This window comes from Macaca thibetana, chromosome X (genome assembly GCF_024542745.1).
Source record: "Macaca thibetana thibetana isolate TM-01 chromosome X, ASM2454274v1, whole genome shotgun sequence".
Taxonomy (NCBI): Eukaryota; Metazoa; Chordata; class Mammalia; order Primates; family Cercopithecidae; genus Macaca; species Macaca thibetana.
In genome coordinates, this window is record NC_065598.1 from 71766508 (window position 1) to 71784920 (window position 18413).

An 18413-nucleotide genomic window follows, 5' to 3' on the forward strand; every position below is an offset into this window, starting at 1 on the left:
CCATGGCACGTGCATACCTATGTAACAAACCTGCATGTTCTGCACATGTACCCCAGAACTTAAAGTATAATAAAAAAGAATTACCTATAACCTCAAATTAATCTTTGTTCTTGCTTTTTATATGTTTTATTCATAAAATTAGTATTAACCACAAAATATGTAAAATGGAGAAAAGATAAATAATTTCTAAGACTATTGCCCTTACCATTTTTAACATTTTTTGGTATATTTCTCTTCTGCTGTTTTTCTTCTATATATATTTATGTTTTTAATCACAGTGTATCGAATTTTTCATTTTTCACTTAAAATATAGTACCTTTTTAAACATTTTTTGCTATATTTCTCTTCTGCTGTTTTTCTTCCATATATACTTATGTTTTTAATCACAGTGTACTGGATTTTTCATTTTCAACTTAAAATATAGTAAGCACTTTCCCTTTTGTGACATAGTCTTTATAACCATTACTTTTGATTGTGTAGTATTCCATCCAGTAGATATATATATATATACACACACACACATATATATATATATATACACACACACACACGCAACACACACACACACTTATCCATTCCCATATGTTTGGATATTTAGGTTGTTTCCTAATTATTGGCTACAAATAATGCTGTGATGGACATTTTTGTGCATAGTTTGTCTCTGTCTTTAGGGTAGATTCAATTCCCAGAAATGGAATTACTGGGATGTTGGACATGTAGATTCTTATGTTTTTTGATAGATATTACCAAATTCGGTTATAAAAGATTGGTAGTGCCACTGCACATTGCCACCAAGAAAGCATGAGAATATCTATTTTATCAGACCCTCACCTCTTTATTTGTCTTTACTAACCTAGAAATGAAGAACTTGGGGAATAGAGTTTCACACTGGACTGATACCTGCTGCATACTACAATCAAAATTGAATTTGCTGGTTTAAGGGATGGTCCAGTACTAACTTCTTCCAGTGGTAATATTTACTCACCTGGAACCAATAGGTATTAACCAGAACTTCTTCTTATCTCCAAACACCTGCTGGATATTCTTGATGAAGCCAAGGTTGAACCCATTTTTCTCTGGGCCACTTGTAAACACTGGAGTGCAGAAGGCCTCTAAGGCAGGGCAGGAGAGTTGAAGAAAAGAGGAAGAAAACAATAAAGAAACATATTTCAGCATAGTCATGATTTACATTTCTCCATGTATGTGACTTGGTTCTATCATATCTTTTTGCTATGGTAGCACAGATATTGCTTAGCAATTTTTAATTGCTAATATTGATTAGCAATTTTTAGATATTGCCAAATTACTTAGTAAAAACCAGTTTAATCACTTAACACAAACTAAGCTTGTTACTGCATATAAAGAATTAGAATTCTCTTTTTAAAAGACAGGGGAAACACATGGTGGTAAAAATAATTAAGCAGCCATGGGGGTAGTATGTATTTTGTACTGCTGAATTTAGAGTATAGGAACAGATTTAACAGCACTTTATTTGAATCTAAGTGGCAACAACAACCGAATGGCTACCGTCTTTAGAGCTGGGAAGAAAATAATGACATAAAGAGATGGTAATAACATTGATTTGGTTTTGAAACATTTCAAAAATGAAAGTGTTCATGCTGAAGCCTGCAATGTAAGAAACTGAGTTTTACTTCAGATAAAATGTCAATTGGTGAGCCATAATCACTTCAAAGACTGTAAAGAATGGGACCATGTTAGAGAACATTATTTTTAGACACACATTTATCCCATTAAGTAAATGATTTCACTGTTGGACTCTTGCTGCATCTGACTGTTTCTCATTTGTTCTTTGTTTTCAGACTCTGTTATTATGAAGCTTTTAGTGGTTTTCCACTTTGTAGCTGGTCTCTAAGCCAAATGTGCTAATCTACCATCCTAGCAAGTAGGGGCTACATATATATTTGGTTAAGAAAATGGATGCAAATACTTTATTTTTTTTAATAGATACAGGATCTTGCTCTGTCACCCAGGCTAGAGTGCAGTGGCACAATCTTAGCTCACTGCAGCTTTAAACTCCTGGCCAGGGTCAATCAATCTTCCCATCTCAGCTTACGGAGAAGCTGCAGCCACAGGCACATGCCACCACACCCAGCTAATGATTATTATTTTAAAAATATTGTAACTATTATTTTAGGTTCAGGGTAAATGTACAAGTTTGTTATATAGGTAAATTTGTGACTTGAGGGTTTGGTGTTTGTCACCCAGGTACTAAGGATAGTACCCGAGTGAATTTTTATTTTTCTGAACCCTTCCCTCCTCCCATATTCCTCCCTCAAATAGGCCCCAGTGTCTGTTGTTCCATTCTTTGTGTTTATGTGTACTCAGTCTTTAGCTCCCACTTGTAAGTGAGAACATGAAGTATTTGATTTTCTGTTCCTGAGTTAGTTCACTTAGGATAATGGCTTCAAGCTTCATTTGTGTTGCTGCAAAGGACAGGATCTCATTCTTTGTTATGGCTGTGTAGCATTCCATGGTGTATATGTACCACATTTTCTTCATCTAGTTTGCCATTGATGGACCTTTAGGCTGATTCCATGGCTTTGCTATTGTGAATAGTCGCCCAGCTAATTATTTTTATTTTTATTTGTAGAGATGGGGTTTCTTTTTGTTGCCCAGGCTGGTCTCAAACTCCTCAGCTCAAGTGATTCTCCTGCCTTGGCCTCCCAAAGTACTGGGATTACAGGAGTGAGCCATCATGCACGGCCAATAGATTGCAAATACTTTCTTAGCTGTTAGCATTATTAGCAAATAAATTCCCAATGTGTAGTAGCTTTTGCACTAAACTTTTCTCAAATCTATCCTAGCTAAACATTCAACATTCAAAACTTGAACACTTTGTCCTCACTCCTCATGTACTGATTTGTACAGAATGTAAATACTTATTTCATCATAGATGAAATAAAATGTACTGGAATCCATCAGAAATATAGTTTTCCAAGTAACAGCCTATAGAGTAACTGACAGAAAATATGTTCATTTATTTTACTTATTTTCTAGAGAATCATTTGTTCAATGTGTTTATCTCATTCCCACAGTACCTAAACAGCCCCTTGATGATTACAGATATTTACTGATTTTTTTTTTGTTTCTCAAGACTTTTGGAATCTTGTTGTGGTTGGTTTGGATTTTTTCTCAGGGCTCTGGTTTTAGATGTGCATAATAAATTAGATCCTACTGTCTTTATCAACCTTTACTTCTCCCTTCTGACATCCCCTTCTGTACTGATTCTTTCTTTAATTTCCTCATGTGAACACCTTTTAGAAATCTTCTGAGCTATTAACCTTGGGAGCTATTACCCAGTATGCACTATAAAGAACAATGGCCATTTTTGTTTCTGTGTGGGGTTTCATTAAAAAATATTCTCATAATTAGCCTATAATCTTCATTCACTATGCCTTTCTATTTTGGTAAAATATATTTTCATCTGTCTCAGTTTGGGGGTAGAGGGATGTCATGCAGCTAAAATGCTTCACTGGAAGTTTTACTTGGGAACAATCCACAGGTCCCTCTGATACACATTAATATGTTTTTTCCTAATCTTAATATTAAGTCTTACCTAAGGTGGTTTTGTTTCTGCTGACAAGCCAACAATGGTAACCAAAGAGAATCACAAGGCTGACAAAAAACATGCAGGCCACAAAGAGAAGAAAAAGGACATGGAACTTAGAGCGAACACTGGGTAATTCCCCCTAGAAAAGAAATAATAAACAAGCAAAAGATTAAAGTGGAAAAGGGGATGGCTAGTTTTTAAAAATATATAGGTTAGTAGTTTTTCACATGTATAAAGTGTCTAGCTATAATTTAAAAAATAGATTCTGTAAAATTTTTATAATATGGTTCTTTCTGTTAATGATGATACCTGTGAGTGTGCTCTCAGCCTACAAAGCCTAAAATGGATCCTTGCTTAAGTGCGGTTCAGTGTAAAATAGAGTATATTAGATACCAATTATAAAAGGGTAATGTGAAAAGGTTATTCTCGGGCCATAATTAGTATGCAACCTCTCAGAGCTTGTAGTCAATTTAGTTTCAGATCTTGAACTCATATGCCTTATCCTCTTGTCTCAGGGTAAGTTATTCTGGAATTCTTTGTATATCATGTTTCCTTGGGCATGTGTATGTTGAAAATGTCATGGTGACGTATGTAAGAAGTTAAAACATATAGGTAAAATTTTAAAATGTCCTACCCATAAGTCATAACCTGATTTTAAAGTTGTTATAGATTTTGTGTGGTTGTTTTTTTATAGCTGAGGTAGAATGTGCTGATATATTACCTCCTGTGAAACAGCTGTTTAGACAGTAAAAATCAAGCAGAATTTTTACAGGCAACTGTAAAACTAGGTGGCTAAAGATTTTTATAGTTATCTAGGACATCTTATTTTCCATGTGGCATCAGCCTTTTTTTCCGACATGCAGCCTAGACCAGAATGAATGTTATAAAGTTCTGTAACATGCGCAGCATGTAACATTTATTTTCTGCAGAGAATCTTAGAAAACATTTTCAATTTTGGTGTGAACAGTTGGGGGAATGACTATTATTTATTTCCTCCTTTCCTGTGATAATTATTGTTTCAGTGTGATGAATCACTTTGAAATATTTCCAATTTCTCTCTAGTAATAAAGTTAAATGTGATTCTTAAGTGGACCTTAACTTCTGAGTGATCTAGTTCTACTCCAATTTGGAAGGAGAAAGTTAAGGCTTGGCAACACTTGGCAAGTTCAGATAGTACAGATTTTTTTCTTCTCTGAGATAATATTTTTATTCATTTTTATGTGTGGAAATATTGGGAATCTTCCAGGTTGTATACTGAAGGATGAAGATAAGGATGCTTCCCGTTATCTTCAGCCAGTCAGATGCTGCCAGCTGAGTGGGGGTCCAAGTGAAAATTGCATAGGGACAGAGCAGCCCAGCAAAGAGCTACCTCAAGAACTTCAACCTTCAAGAATATTTACCTGAAACTCTCTTTTTTGAAATGATCCCTCTACAAATTCTTGGCCTAAGCACCTAAACTGAATTAGATTGGTTTTTGTTTTATTTTGAACTTACAGAAAAAACTCCATATATTGCTTTGCAGTGGGTTTTGCCTTGACTGTGTTTTTGCTTTCACAATCTTTAGTTTTTAAAGAATGTTTTAAAAATATTTTAAAGCTCACATTTATTTTACTTCTTATTTTTTCACATATAAATGGATAGTAGAAAATGGCTAGACAAGAGGGACTGATACAAAGTCAGTCCAGTCTGTCTGGCTGAGCTGAAGTCTCTTCCCTCACCCCGCCCAATTACTCTTGAAGAACATTTTTCTGTCTGCCAAAGCATATCTACTGTGTTGCCCCTTGATAGAGTTCTTAAACTTTTTTTTTGTTAGAAGAGGGTGATAGCCCTATGTTCAAAAATACCTTCTCAGGAGATAACCAAGCTAAATCACTCAAAGTAATAGCCATCAGAGAGAGATCAGATGAATACTGGCAGAATAATGCTATTTTCCTGATTCTAAAATAATTCATAGTTCTGTGAGGAGATCCATGGCCCAATATGTGAGGAATGTATTACTATTTTTTGCATAAGGAAAAGATCAATCTCTTATCAAAGTAGCTATTGTTCAATATACAGAGGAGATAAATAATCTATTGGTCTTCTGAATTCTTATTCCCATGGAGCTAGAGCTCTCCACAGCAGAGCCATAATGGGCAGTAGGACATGGTACAGTGTGTAAGTTTATGGGGCTTAGGGTCAGACTTAGGTGAAAGTCCTAACTTTGAAATTTACAAGCTGGGTGATCATAGACAAGTCACTAAACTACTATGAGCCTCAGTTTTTATCATCTTTGAATAAGACTGATAATTCATGCTCTGCCTACTTCACAGGGTTGTGGTAAGGATCAGATGAGATAAGGGGTATAAAAGTGCTTCGAAAACTGTAAAGTGCCATACAAACGAAGGTTGCTATTGATAGGAGCACAGCTTGTCTCCTTGATACATGGCTTTCAAAATACATGGCAGTGTTTACTTTTTATTTTAAGGGGATATTCAATTTAAACTGAGAAAGCCATCCCTAAACTACATTAAAGCGTTATCTGGCTAAAGAGACTGCAAAGAAGCATTTCTCTGAACTGTCAATGCCCTTTTCATTTTAGGGCAAGCCAGAACACATTTCCTTGCCTCTGATCTATGAGGCATGAGCTAGCCTACTGTGGAGAAAAAAACATGAGGGAATATAAAGAGAACAAGGTTATGTTCACTCTTGGTATTACTTGTGAATACTGGCACATTTCTGATGATTAATTCAAGAATGAGAAAAGCACATGACACCTGGCTGGCATTGTGATATTTGATTATTGGTTGACTAGGTGGGCTAAAGGCAAAATGTGTGAAATGCAATATTGTTTATTTTGTTACGAGGGTAAAAAGTGGTTCCTAAACAGTAGCCTACTGTGTTAAGCACCAAGAAAGGTCTGTTGTGAAGACCAAGGCCAACACTTTCCCTGCTGATGGGACATAGCAGATTTTCTTTACATTCAGGGTAGTAGCTCAGTATGTGGATTTTATAATATATTTTAAAATTATTGTAACTTTACAACAATCCTGTGCTGTGGAAATGGACAAAGGAAGAGATGATGAAGCATTTTATATTTATAGAAAATGTATGAAAAAGTTTTACTTCTGCATAAAGTTTTGTTTGTATCCCTGAGTTGATGATTATGACATCTATTATATAATTCCTTATTCCTAAAGTTATTAAATATCTGAACTGATTCAGCAAGTTGAAAGGGAAATGGAAAACACACATCACTATAATTTTCTACACTATCTTTTCTATATTACTAGGGATCAATGCACTGATTAATAATTTAAATATTCTTGGCTATTTAGGTTCCTATTGCCTTATCCTTCTCCTTTTTTTCTTCAGTTTATTATAATCTATATTCTGGTCACTGAATTCATGTTCTTTCTCTATGGCTTTATGTCTCCATTTGAGGTGAGATATTCATGTTATATAGTCTCTTGTGCAATCCCTAATAACTAGTAGCTCTGTCCACATCTGCCTTTTGATATTCAGGTTCAGTTTGGACAGTCTTCATCATGGATGTCTTAGTAATTGTACTGGAGTTGTGGGGAAGGGATATCTCCTGGGGTCCACTAGTAACACATTTAAAAAGAACATATTTCACTATACTTCTGCTAGACCTTGTACACATTTGTAAATAAAAAAATCTGCCTTAAGTCTGTTTTTCTGTTTTGGAAGTAGTTGGATATAATTTATATCTTCAAGTGGATGAAATAACTTTTTTGATATTTCAGTATAATTATTTGAATCACATTTTGAAAGGTAAAGCACTTTCAACATCTGTTTCATTTGATCTTGGCAATGAGCCAGTGAAGCAGGTAAGAGATCCAGTATTCGATCTCCATTCTCCTAATTGCTAACCTAGTGTTTGTCAAACAAAGTTAAAAAACAAAACAAAAAAACCCCTCCCCGTTATGTGAAGATTAGTCAGTATATCTTTCTGTACAGTAGGAATTCTGCAACTCTCCTTTGAATAGGGAATTAGGAAGTATTTTCTAACAACAGGGGAGTGATTTGTTAGCCTTTTTCTTAGGAAACTAGGGATTTAAAATCAGTTTCAACATTTTTTCAAATCTATAACTGGTAAGAAGTGTATTTTTAAAACTCAGCTGGAGAAATACATTGTAAAGAATCAGTAGGAGTCAAGAGATTAGGTTCCTGAAGGCCTTAGCAAGATTCTCATGTATGGCAGAAACTTGTTTTGCTAGAATCTTTAAATAACAGCTTCCTAAATCTCAGAGTATTCAATATGGAAAACCTGTTTTTAGTGCCTTCTCTTCCATTTACTTCAACAGTATTAGCTATTTTAAAATGTAAAAAGATAGAGGGTGAACAATGTCACAAGTTGGAGTGGGTGTGCATTTGTTCTAGGGGGACCCTTCAGGATATTTTTTAACTTACTCTCCAGTATTTGATGAAATAGCTGAAGACTGTTGTAGCAATGTACAGGCAGTAGAGAACAGAGTAAGCTAAGAATTGAAGGAAGAATTTGTAGTTGGAAAATCCAATGCAGTTATTAACCCTAAAAAAAAGAAAAACTAATTTGAAATCAGGACCTCTTGATTGAGAGCACAGTGATACATAAGTGAACTAGGCAATGGAATCATGCTAGTTCTGCTGCTTCATTATGTGTAGTGTAAAAACCCAATAGAGATAGAAGTCCCTTAATAAGAACAAACTGGAAAAAACAAGTTCATGTCTCACTTGTTTCTTCTTTCATTTACAGGCACAGCAACACCTGGCCTACCTAATACCTCTGGACTAGTTCCTGGCACATCCAAGCAAACCTGGATCCTGGTTGCTAAAAATGTATTACGGTTTTAGCAGCTACATTTGGTACAGTTGTGGCATGTTCTTTTTGTAGTTAGGTGATTTCAGACTGGCCTGCTGGGTCTGATATACAAAACTTGGGAAATTGCTGAATTTAACATTCTAGAATATTTCAAACATCAAGCCAGCTAGAAACAGAACTGAATTGTGTAGTGTTAAAAGGAGAAATGTTTGTGCTGTATTTCATTACTATGCTCAATTGCTAAAGTAATGAATAGGAGACCATTAGCTTTGTAACTCCAGGAATTCACCACCATACCTTTGGTGTTATATTTTTTCTTCATTTTAAATGTTACCCATCCCCTGTCCCCTACAGAAATATAAAACCCAGTGAATTATGGCAGCAGAAACAGGCATGTGACAACTGTGCTTAGAAAAGTGCATATAATTGAGCAACTTTGACCCTTTTAGAGAAAAGAAATTAACCAAACAGACATACCAAGGGCAGTGATGATCCATTTTTAACACACACCTACGAAGGGGACAAAATACAGTGTGATAAGTGAGGCTATAGAAATGAAGCAACACCTCATAATTAAACTCAAGGTTTCACCAGTATTTTTACATGGTTCCAATACACCCATTCTCAGATTTCCACTATAGTGACTCCAAAACTGTGGCCCTCAGTTATTCCTAGGATGAGGTAATCACAACAACACTTTATGGGATCATGCCAGCAGCAAGTTACATGCTTATAAGTCCAATCTTTCAAAGGGATTGGAAGCTCCAGATTATTAATACGGGTCCACTATGTCTCCTATCATTTTATTTAATACTTAGTTTAATAAAAATACAGAAGAAAATATATGGCTATAGCCTCTATCTGAATCAAGGGTAAGAAAAATATGGGTGGAATAAGTACTTAAGAGAAAAGGCACGAAGATTACATGTATCAACATAAAAATGGGGTTTATGAAGCTGGAACAATTTGGGCAACAAAAAAGTAGTATTGGGTTATAACGCAGAATATAAAATGAATATTTATGCTTTCATACTGATATAAATGATTGAATAGATAAATAAATGAAGAGAAGAGATAAATGTCCCAAGCAAAATAACTTGAAATAATTTGTGTTCAAGGATGGAGGGCATAACTTCCCATTCCTTTAGTGTTGGCTGTGCATAGTGACTGCCTTTCAAAGAGTAAAGCACAGAAAGGAAGAACAACTTTACAGTGGTGAAACCTGACAAACTACCTCAGCCAGATGATTAAAATTAACATTTCAGTGATAAGTCATGTTTATAGGTACCCTTAATATGATGTAATGAGAATGGCACCTTACTCTATGATCTTCCTCCCCAAATCATATTACCCGAGTCTAACAATGATGAGGAAAGCATCAAATAAATCTGAATCAAGGGACACTCTACAACTACTTGACCATTAATCCTAAAAACTGTCAAGGTTATCAAAAACAAGTGTGGGAAACTGCCACAGCTAAGAGAAGTTAAGGAGATGAGACATTACTATTAAATGTAATGTGGTATCCTGGATGGGATCCTGAAAGAGATAAAGGACATTATGGAAAAACTGAGGAAATCTAAATGTAGACTTCAGTTAAAAATAATGTATCAGTGTTAGTTCATTAATTGTAACAAATGTACCATACAAATATAAGATGTTAACAACAAGGGAAACTGAGTGTGAGACATATAAGAACTATCTTCACAAAAAATCTGTAAGTCTAAAATTGTCCACAAATAAAATGTTTATTTTTAAAATGTGGTCTTACTTCTCTTACTTATCTTTAGAGTAGCTTGAATCATCATCATCCGTGTGAGGGGTTTTGGCATATGCTCATTATGATTGAAAGGAAATGCTCTTATCTAGGTATGGTTACATGTTAGGATCAGTCATTTTGTTGTCTAGGCAACCATCAGTGGCCAAGCCCAGCTCAGGAGAAATATGGCCGTCACTTACATAGCACAGACAGAGCAGTGGTGGCAGCGGTCTGGCTTGATCAGATTACACCGGTCACAGAATCGTACAGCTATAAAAAAAATAAGGTGGTAAGCACTTGTTAGGGTTCAATACAAGACCTTATATCTTACTAGCTTATCTGAATGACTTGTTATGCACTGATTATAGATAGTCAAACTCATCTCAAGTTACCAAGCAAAAGGCAGATTGCATAAGAGAATTGGGGTATATATTCTTTTCCTCGTTGGATCCAATTTTGAAAGCACTTTTGGGGGCTGAAAGGAAGGGGAAAAGTTTCTTATCTGGATATCTGTCATAAGATCTTTCATTATAAAACAAACTATACTACCAAATGCTTGAGGGATCTTGAAAAATCATTTAGCCTCTATTTACCCCCAACTTTCTGATCTGAAAATAAGGATTCATAATTTATCTCCTGTCTCCAGAGATTGGATTGTATGTGGTGGATAACACTCCTAAAACATGGTAAAGAGAGTGGTTTCTAGAATAATAATTTGGGGAACAGAAGAGACATTCTAGAACAATTAGTTTAATTGATCATTTCACAGATAAAGGAAGTAAAGATCTGGGCCATATCAACTGATTTGCCCAGGATCACACAGCAAGTTGCTGGCAGGGCTGTGACCTGTACAGTTTTGATGACTTCTTATTTTAGGATTCTTTTAACTCTGTAAGTCTGATATTAAAAATCATTCCTCCCTTCCTTCCTTCCTTCCTTTCCCTCCTTCCTTCCTTCCTTTCCCTCCTTCCTTCCTTCCTTCCTTCCTTCCTTCCTTCCTTCCTTCCTTCCTTCCTTCCTTCCTTCCTTCCTTCCTTCTTCCCTTCTCCCTTCCCTTCCCTTCCCTTCCCTTCCCCTCCCTTCCCCTCCCTTCCTCCCTTCCCTTCCCTTCCCTTCCCTTCCCTTCCCTTCCCTTCCCTTCCCTTTAGATGAAAGGTATTTTACTTTCCCTCTCATTTTCTAGATGTTCATTGATAGAGTATGACTGTGTTTAATGTGATTATTAAGTATAAAAACTAAAATGATGAATAATTTGAACTAATATAATAATTTCATCTAAAGTGTACATTATACACATATTACTGATTCAACACAATAGACAGTTAATTCAGCAGAGATTTGTGTTCACTTCTACTAATGGAGGTATGTGAGTGACTAAAGTTGTGGGCGTAATTGAGTCAAAGAGGGAGGGAGAAGAACATGCATATCTGGGTCTTTTTGCATATTTTAAAATATACTGTCAATGCCCCATCCTCATTTAAGCCACATTGTCTCTTAGCTAGTTGACTGCAATAGCTGTGTAATTTATCACTCTGCTTTCATACTTGCCCCTCACAAGACCTACTATACAGAGTAGCTGGGTGATCTGTCAAAATCTACATCAGATCTGGTGTAGTGGCTCATGTCTATAATCCCAGCACTTTGAGAGACTGAGGCACAACTATTGCTTGAGATCAGGAGTTCCAGAACAGCCTGGGCAACATAGTAAGATCCTGTCTCTACAAAAAATAAAATAAAATAAATTAGCCAGGCATAGTGGTACGCACTTGTGGCCTCAGCTACTTGAGAGGCTGAGGCAGTAGGATTACTAGAGCCCAGGAGTTCGAGGCTGCAGTAGTCCATGGAGTACAGTGAATCACTGTACTCCAGCCTGGGTGATAGAGCAAGATACTGTTTCTAAAAAAAACAAAAAACAAAAAACAAAAAACAAAAAAACAAAATGTAAATCAGATCGTATCACTCTCCACTTAAAACTCTCAATGGATTTCCAACACCTTCAGAATAAAATCCAAACTCCTTACCATGTCCTGTATCATCTAACCTCTGCCTATCTCTTCAAATGTATCTTGCAAAACTCTCCTCACACTATGTTCCAGTGAAACTGGCTGCCTATCTGCTCTTGTAATCAAGCTTGCTCCTGCTTCAGGGCTTTTTGTGCTTGCAGTTCCTTTTGCCTGGGATAATCATCCCCCTGCTGGTGTGATGGTTAATTTAATTTTATTTTTTAAAACTTCAATAGGTTTTTGGGGAACAGGTGGTGTTTGGTTACATGGATAAGTTGTTTAGTGGTGATTTCTGAGATTTTGGTGCACCCATCATCTGAGCAGTATACACTGTACCCAATATGTAGTCTGTTATCCCTTGCCACCCGCTACCTTTTCCCCTGAGTCCCCAGAGTCAATTATATCATTCTTAGGCTTCTGCATCCTCATAGCTTAGCTCTCACTCATAAGTGAAAACATATGATATTATATTTTCCACTCCTGAGTTACTTTACGTAGAATAATGGTCTCCAACTCCATCCAGGTTGCTGAGAATGCCATTATTTTGTTCCCTTTTTATGGCCGAGTAGTGTATATATATAAAAGATATAATTTGTATATATAATATATAATATACTGTATATACATACAGTATATATTATATATACACACAGTATATTTTTATGGCTATATATACATATATATATATACATATAACATTTTCTTTATTCACTCACTGATTGGTGGCCATTTGGGCTGGTTCCATATTTATATAATTTGTGATTGCAAACTGTGTTGCAATGAACATGCCTATGCAAGTGTCTTTTCCATGTAATGACTTCTTTTGCTCTGGGTAAATATCCAGGAGTGGGATTGCAGGACCAAATGATAGATCTACTTTTAGTTCTTTAAGGAATCTCCATACTGTTTTCCATAGTGGTTGTAGTAGTTTATATTCCCACCAGGAGTGTAAAAGTGTTCCCTTTTCACCACACCAAAGCCAATGTTTATTATGCTTTGATTTTTAAATTATGGCCATTCTTGAAGGAATAAGGTGGTATTGCATGGTGGTTTTGAATTGCATTTCCCTGAAAATTAGTGATGTTGAGAATTTTTTCACATGTTTATTGGCCATTTGTATATCTTCTTTTGAGAATTGTTTATTCAGGTCCTTAGCCCACTTTTTGATGGGATTGTTTTTTTCTTGCTGATTTCAGTTCCTTGTAGATTCTGGATATTCGTCCCTTGTCACATGCATAGTTTGTGGATATTTTTTCCCAGCCCTTGTGTTGTCTGTTTACTCTGCTGATTATTTCTTTTCCTGTGCAGAAGCTTTTTAGTTTAATTAAGTCCCATCAATTTATCTTTGTTTGTGTTGCATTTGCCTTTGCTTGTGTTGTATTTGCATAGGCCAATATCTAGCAAAGTTTTTCCAATGTTATCTTCTAGAATGTTTATGGTTTCAGGTCTTAGATTTAAGTCTTTGATCCAACTTGAGTTCAGTTGATTTTTGTATACAGTGATAAATGAGGATCCAGTTTCATTCTTCTACATGTGGCTTGCCAATTATCCCAGCACCATTTGTTGAATAGGGTGTCTTTCCACACTTTATGTTTTTGTTTGCTTCATCAAAAATCAGTTAGCTGTAAGTATTTGGGCTTATTTCTGGGTTCTCTATTCTGTTCCATTGGTCTGTGTGCCTATTTTCATACCTGTACCATGCTGCTTTGGTGACTATAGCCTCCTTGTAGTATAGTTTGAAGTCAGGTAATGTGATGCCTCCAGGTTTGTTCTTTTTGCTTACTCTTGCTTTGGCTAATGCGGGCTTTTATGGTTTTACATGAATTTTAGAATTGTTTTTTTCCAGTGCTGTGAAGAATGATGATGGTATTTTGATGGGAATTGCATTGAATTTGTCTATTGCTTTTGGCAGCATGGTCATTTTCACAATATTGATCATACCCATTCATGGGCATGGGATATGTTTCCATTTATTTCTGTTGTCTATGATTTCTTTCAGCAGTGTTTTGTAGTTTTCCTTGTAGAGGTCTTTCACGTCCTTGGTTAGGTATATTTCTAAGTTTTGTTTGTTTGTTTGTTTGTTTTCCACTGTAGTAAAAGTAGTAGAGTTCTTGATTTAATTTTCAGCTTGGTTGCTGTTGGTGTATAGCACTGCTACTGATTTGTATACATTAATTTTCTAACCTGAAACTTTACTGAATTCATTGATCAGATCCAGGAGCTTTTTGGAAGAGTCTTTAGGGTTTTCTAAGTATATGATCACATTATCAGCAAACAGCAACAGTTTGACTTCCTCTTTATTCATTTGGATGTCCTTTATTTCTTTCTCTTGTCTGATCACTCTGACTAGGACTTCCAGTACTATGTTGAATAGAAGTGGTGAAAATGGGCATCTTCGTCTTGTTCCAGTTCTCAGGAGCAATGCTTTCAACTTTTCCCCATTCAGTATAATTTGGCTGTGGGTTTGTCATAGATGGCTTTTATTACCTTATTTCCCTTCTATGCTGATTTCGCTGAGGATTTTAATCATAAAGCGATGCAGGATTTTGTCAAATGCTTTTTCTGCGTCTACTGAGATGATCATGTGATTTTTGTTTTTACTTATGTTTATGTGGTGTATCACATTTATTGACTTGCCTATGTTAAATCAACCCTGAATCCATGGTATGAAACCCACTTGATCATGATGGATTATGTTTTTGATATGCTGTTGAATTCGGTTAGCTAATATTTTGTTGAGGATTTTTGCATCTATATTCATCAGGGATATTGGTCTGTAGTTTTCTTTTTTAGCTATGTTCTTTCCTCGTTTTTGGTATTAGGGTAATATTGGCTTCATAGAATAATTTAGGGAGGATTCCCTCTTTCTCTGCCTTTTGGAATAGTTTCAGTAGGAGTGGTACCATTTCTTCTTTGAATATCTGATAGAATTCAGCTGTGAATCCATCTGGCCCTGGACTTTTTTGTTGGTGCTTGTTACTGGTCTCTTCAGAGTTCCCATTTCTTTCTGGTTTAATCTAGGAGAGTTGTATATTTCCAGGAGTTTATCAATCTCCTCTAAGTTTTCAAGTTTGTGCCCATGAAGGTATCCTTAGTAGCCTTGAATGATCTTTTGTATTTCTGTTATGGGTTGTAATATCTCCCTTTTTGTTTCAAATTGAGCTTATTTGGATCTTCTCTTCTTTTCTTGGTTTATCTCACTAATTGTCTATCAATTGTATCTTTCAAAGAACAAGCTTTTCGTTTCACTTATCTTTTGTATTCTTATTTTTTGTTTCAATTTCATTTAGTTCTGCTCTGATTTTTGTTATTTTCTTCTGCTGGGTTTGGGTTTGGTCTGTTCTTGTTCCTCTAGTTCCTTGAGGTATAAGCTTAGATTGTCCATTTGTGCTCTTTCAGACTTTTTGATGTAGGCACTTAATGCTATGAACTTTCCTCTCAGCACTGCTTTTGCTGTATCCCAGAAGCTTTGATAAGATGTGTTACTATTATCATTCAGTTCAAAGAATTTTTAAAATTTCCATCTTGATTTCATTGTTGACTCAACAATCATTCATGAGTAGATTATTTAAATTCTATGTATTTGCATGGTTTTGAAGGTTCCTATTAAAGTTGATTTCCAGTTGTATTCCACTGTGGTCTGAGAAAGTACTTGATATAATTTTGATTTTCTTAAATTTTCTGAGACTTGTTTTGTGGCCTATCATATGGTCTATCTTGAATAATGTTCCATGTGCTTATGAATAGAATGTATATTCTGCAGTAGTTGGGTAGAATGTTCTGTAAATATCTGTTAAGTCTATTTGTTCTATTGTATAGTTTAAGTCTATTGATTCTTTGCTATTTCTTTGTTGACTTTCTGTCTTGATGGCCTGTCTAGTGTTGTCAGTGGAGCAGTGATGTCCCCCACTATTATTGTGTTGCCCTCTATTTCATTTATCAAGTCTAATAGTAATTGTTTTATACATTTGCGGGCTCCAGTATTAGGCATATATATTTAGGCATATATATATATATAAGGCATATATATTTAGGATTGTGATATTTCCTGTAATTGTTTTATACATTTGCGGGCTCCAGTATTAGGCATATATATTTAGGCATATATATATATATAAGGCATATATATTTAGGATTGTGATATTTTCCTGTTTAACTGTCCTTTTATCATTATATAATTTCCCTCTTTGTCTTTTTAAACTGTTGTTGCTTTAAAGTCTGTTTGTTTCTGTTATAAGAATAGCTAACCCTGAATATTTTTGGTGTCCATTTGCATTGGATATCTATTTTCACCCCTTTACCTTAAGTTTATGTCAGTCCTTATGTGTTAGGTGAGTTGAGACAGCAGATACTTGGTTGGTAGATTTTTATTCATTCTGCCATTCTGTATATTTTAAGTGGAGGATTTAGGCCATTCACATTCAACATTGAGATGTGAGGTATCATTCTATTCTTCATGCTAGCTGTTGCATGAATGCCTTTTTTTCATTGTGTTTTTGTTTTATAAGCCCTGTGAGATTTATGCTTTAAGAAAGTTCTATTTTGCTGTAGTTTAAGGTTTTGTTTCATGATATTGAACTCCTTTTAACATTTCTTGTAGCTCTGCCTTGGTAGTGGCAAATTCTCTCAGTATTTGTTTGTCTAAAAAATACTTTATCTTTCCCTCATTTATGAAGCTTTGTTTCGCTGGATACAAAATTCTTGGCTGGTAATTATTTTCTTCAAAGAGGCAAAAGACAGGACCCAATCCCTTCTAGCTTGTAGGGTTTCTGCTGACAAATCTGATGTTAGCCTGATAGTTTTTCCTTCATAGGTTACCTGATGCTTTTGCCTCACAGCTCTTAAGATTCTCTCCTTTGTCTTGACTTTAGACAACCTAATGACTGTGTGCCTATATGATGATCTTTTTGCTATGAATTTCCTGGGTGTTCTTTGAGCTTCTTGTATTTTGATGTCTATATCTCTAGCAAGACCAGGGACATTTTCCTCGGTTTTTCCCCCAAATAAGTTTTCCAAACACTTAGATCTCTCTTCTTCCTCAGGAACACGAATTACTCTTAGGTTTCAGAATAACATAATTATTTAACATAATCACACAACTTCTTGGATGCTTTGTTCATTGTTTTTTGAATCTTTTTTCTTTGTCTTTGTCAGATTGGGTTAATTCAAAAGCCTTTTCTTTGAGCTCTGATGTTCTTTCTTCTACTTCTTCAATTATATTGTTGTAACTCTCCAGTTTCTTTTGCATTTCTCTAAGTGTGTTTCATTTCCAGAAACTGTGGATGTTTTTTATTTATGCTGTCTATTTCTCTGGAGATATTTTCATCCATATCCTGTAATATTTTTAAAATGTCTTTAAGTTATTTTTCATCTTTCTCTGGTCCCTCCTTGAACAGCTTAATAATTGACCTTCTAAATTCTTTTCTGGGCAATTCACAGGGTTCTTCTTGGTTTAGATGCATTGCTTGTGACCTAGTGTGGTCTTTGGGGGATGTTAAAGAACCTTGCTTTATCATATTATCAGAATTGTTTTTCTCGTTCCTTCTCATTTGGGTAGACTATGTCAGAGGAACATTCTGTGGCTCAAGGGCTGCTGTTCAGATTCTTTTCTTCCACTGGGTGATCCCTTGATGTGGTGTTCTCCCCATCAGGAATGGGGTTTCCTGAGCACCAGACTGCAGTGATTGTTATTTGCTCTTCTGGGTCTAGCCACCCAGCAGAGCTACCAGACTCTGTGCTGGTACTGGGGAGTGTCTGCAAAGAGTCCTGTGATATGATCCGTCTTCAGTTCTCTCACTCATGGATACCAGCACCTGCTCCAGTGGAGGCAGCAGGGGAGCTGAAGTGGATTCTGTGAGGATCCTTGATTGTAGTTTTTTTTATGGCCCTGGTTTTCTCAAATGCCATTTGTGCTAACAGTGAAGCTATTACGTGGACAAACTCAGGACCTCTGGTTAGCCAGGATGTCCCAGGCAGTGGAATTAGCTGTTGTTTTCTCCTTTCTTGGAGCAGGGTTGTTCTTTTATGTGTTGTTGTAACAGCTTGAGTTGGTTGGCCTCCAGCCAGGAGGTGGGGCTTTCAAGAGAGCATCAGCTGTGGTAGTATAGTGGGGATTCAATCTTTCCCTAGGGTCACCTGGATAAGTATTCTGGTTTCTCAGGTAATGGGCAGGGACATAGAGCTCCCAGGAAATTTTATCTTCAGCTACCATGGCATGTAGAGAAAGGCCATCAGGGCAGGTTAGGCATGTCTGAGCTCAGACTCTCCTTGTGTGAG

At 35.9% G+C, this 18413-nt stretch overlaps 1 protein-coding gene across 2 annotated transcripts in view; it reads right to left on the reverse strand.

Annotated features, from left to right (window-relative positions):
- The window catches only part of ZDHHC15 (zinc finger DHHC-type palmitoyltransferase 15), a 149112-nt gene that overhangs the window by 54050 nt on the left and 76649 nt on the right, over positions 1-18413 (reverse strand). For both annotated transcript variants that reach the window (XM_050776390.1, XM_050776389.1), the window contains 5 exons: positions 10335-10404; positions 8853-8885; positions 7985-8105; positions 3578-3710; positions 986-1112 (listed from right to left, as the gene is read on the reverse strand). In XM_050776390.1, the coding sequence (XP_050632347.1) occupies positions 986-1112; positions 3578-3710; positions 7985-8105; positions 8853-8885; positions 10335-10404 (484 nt within the window). The remainder of the gene's footprint in view (positions 1-985; positions 1113-3577; positions 3711-7984; positions 8106-8852; positions 8886-10334; positions 10405-18413) is intronic.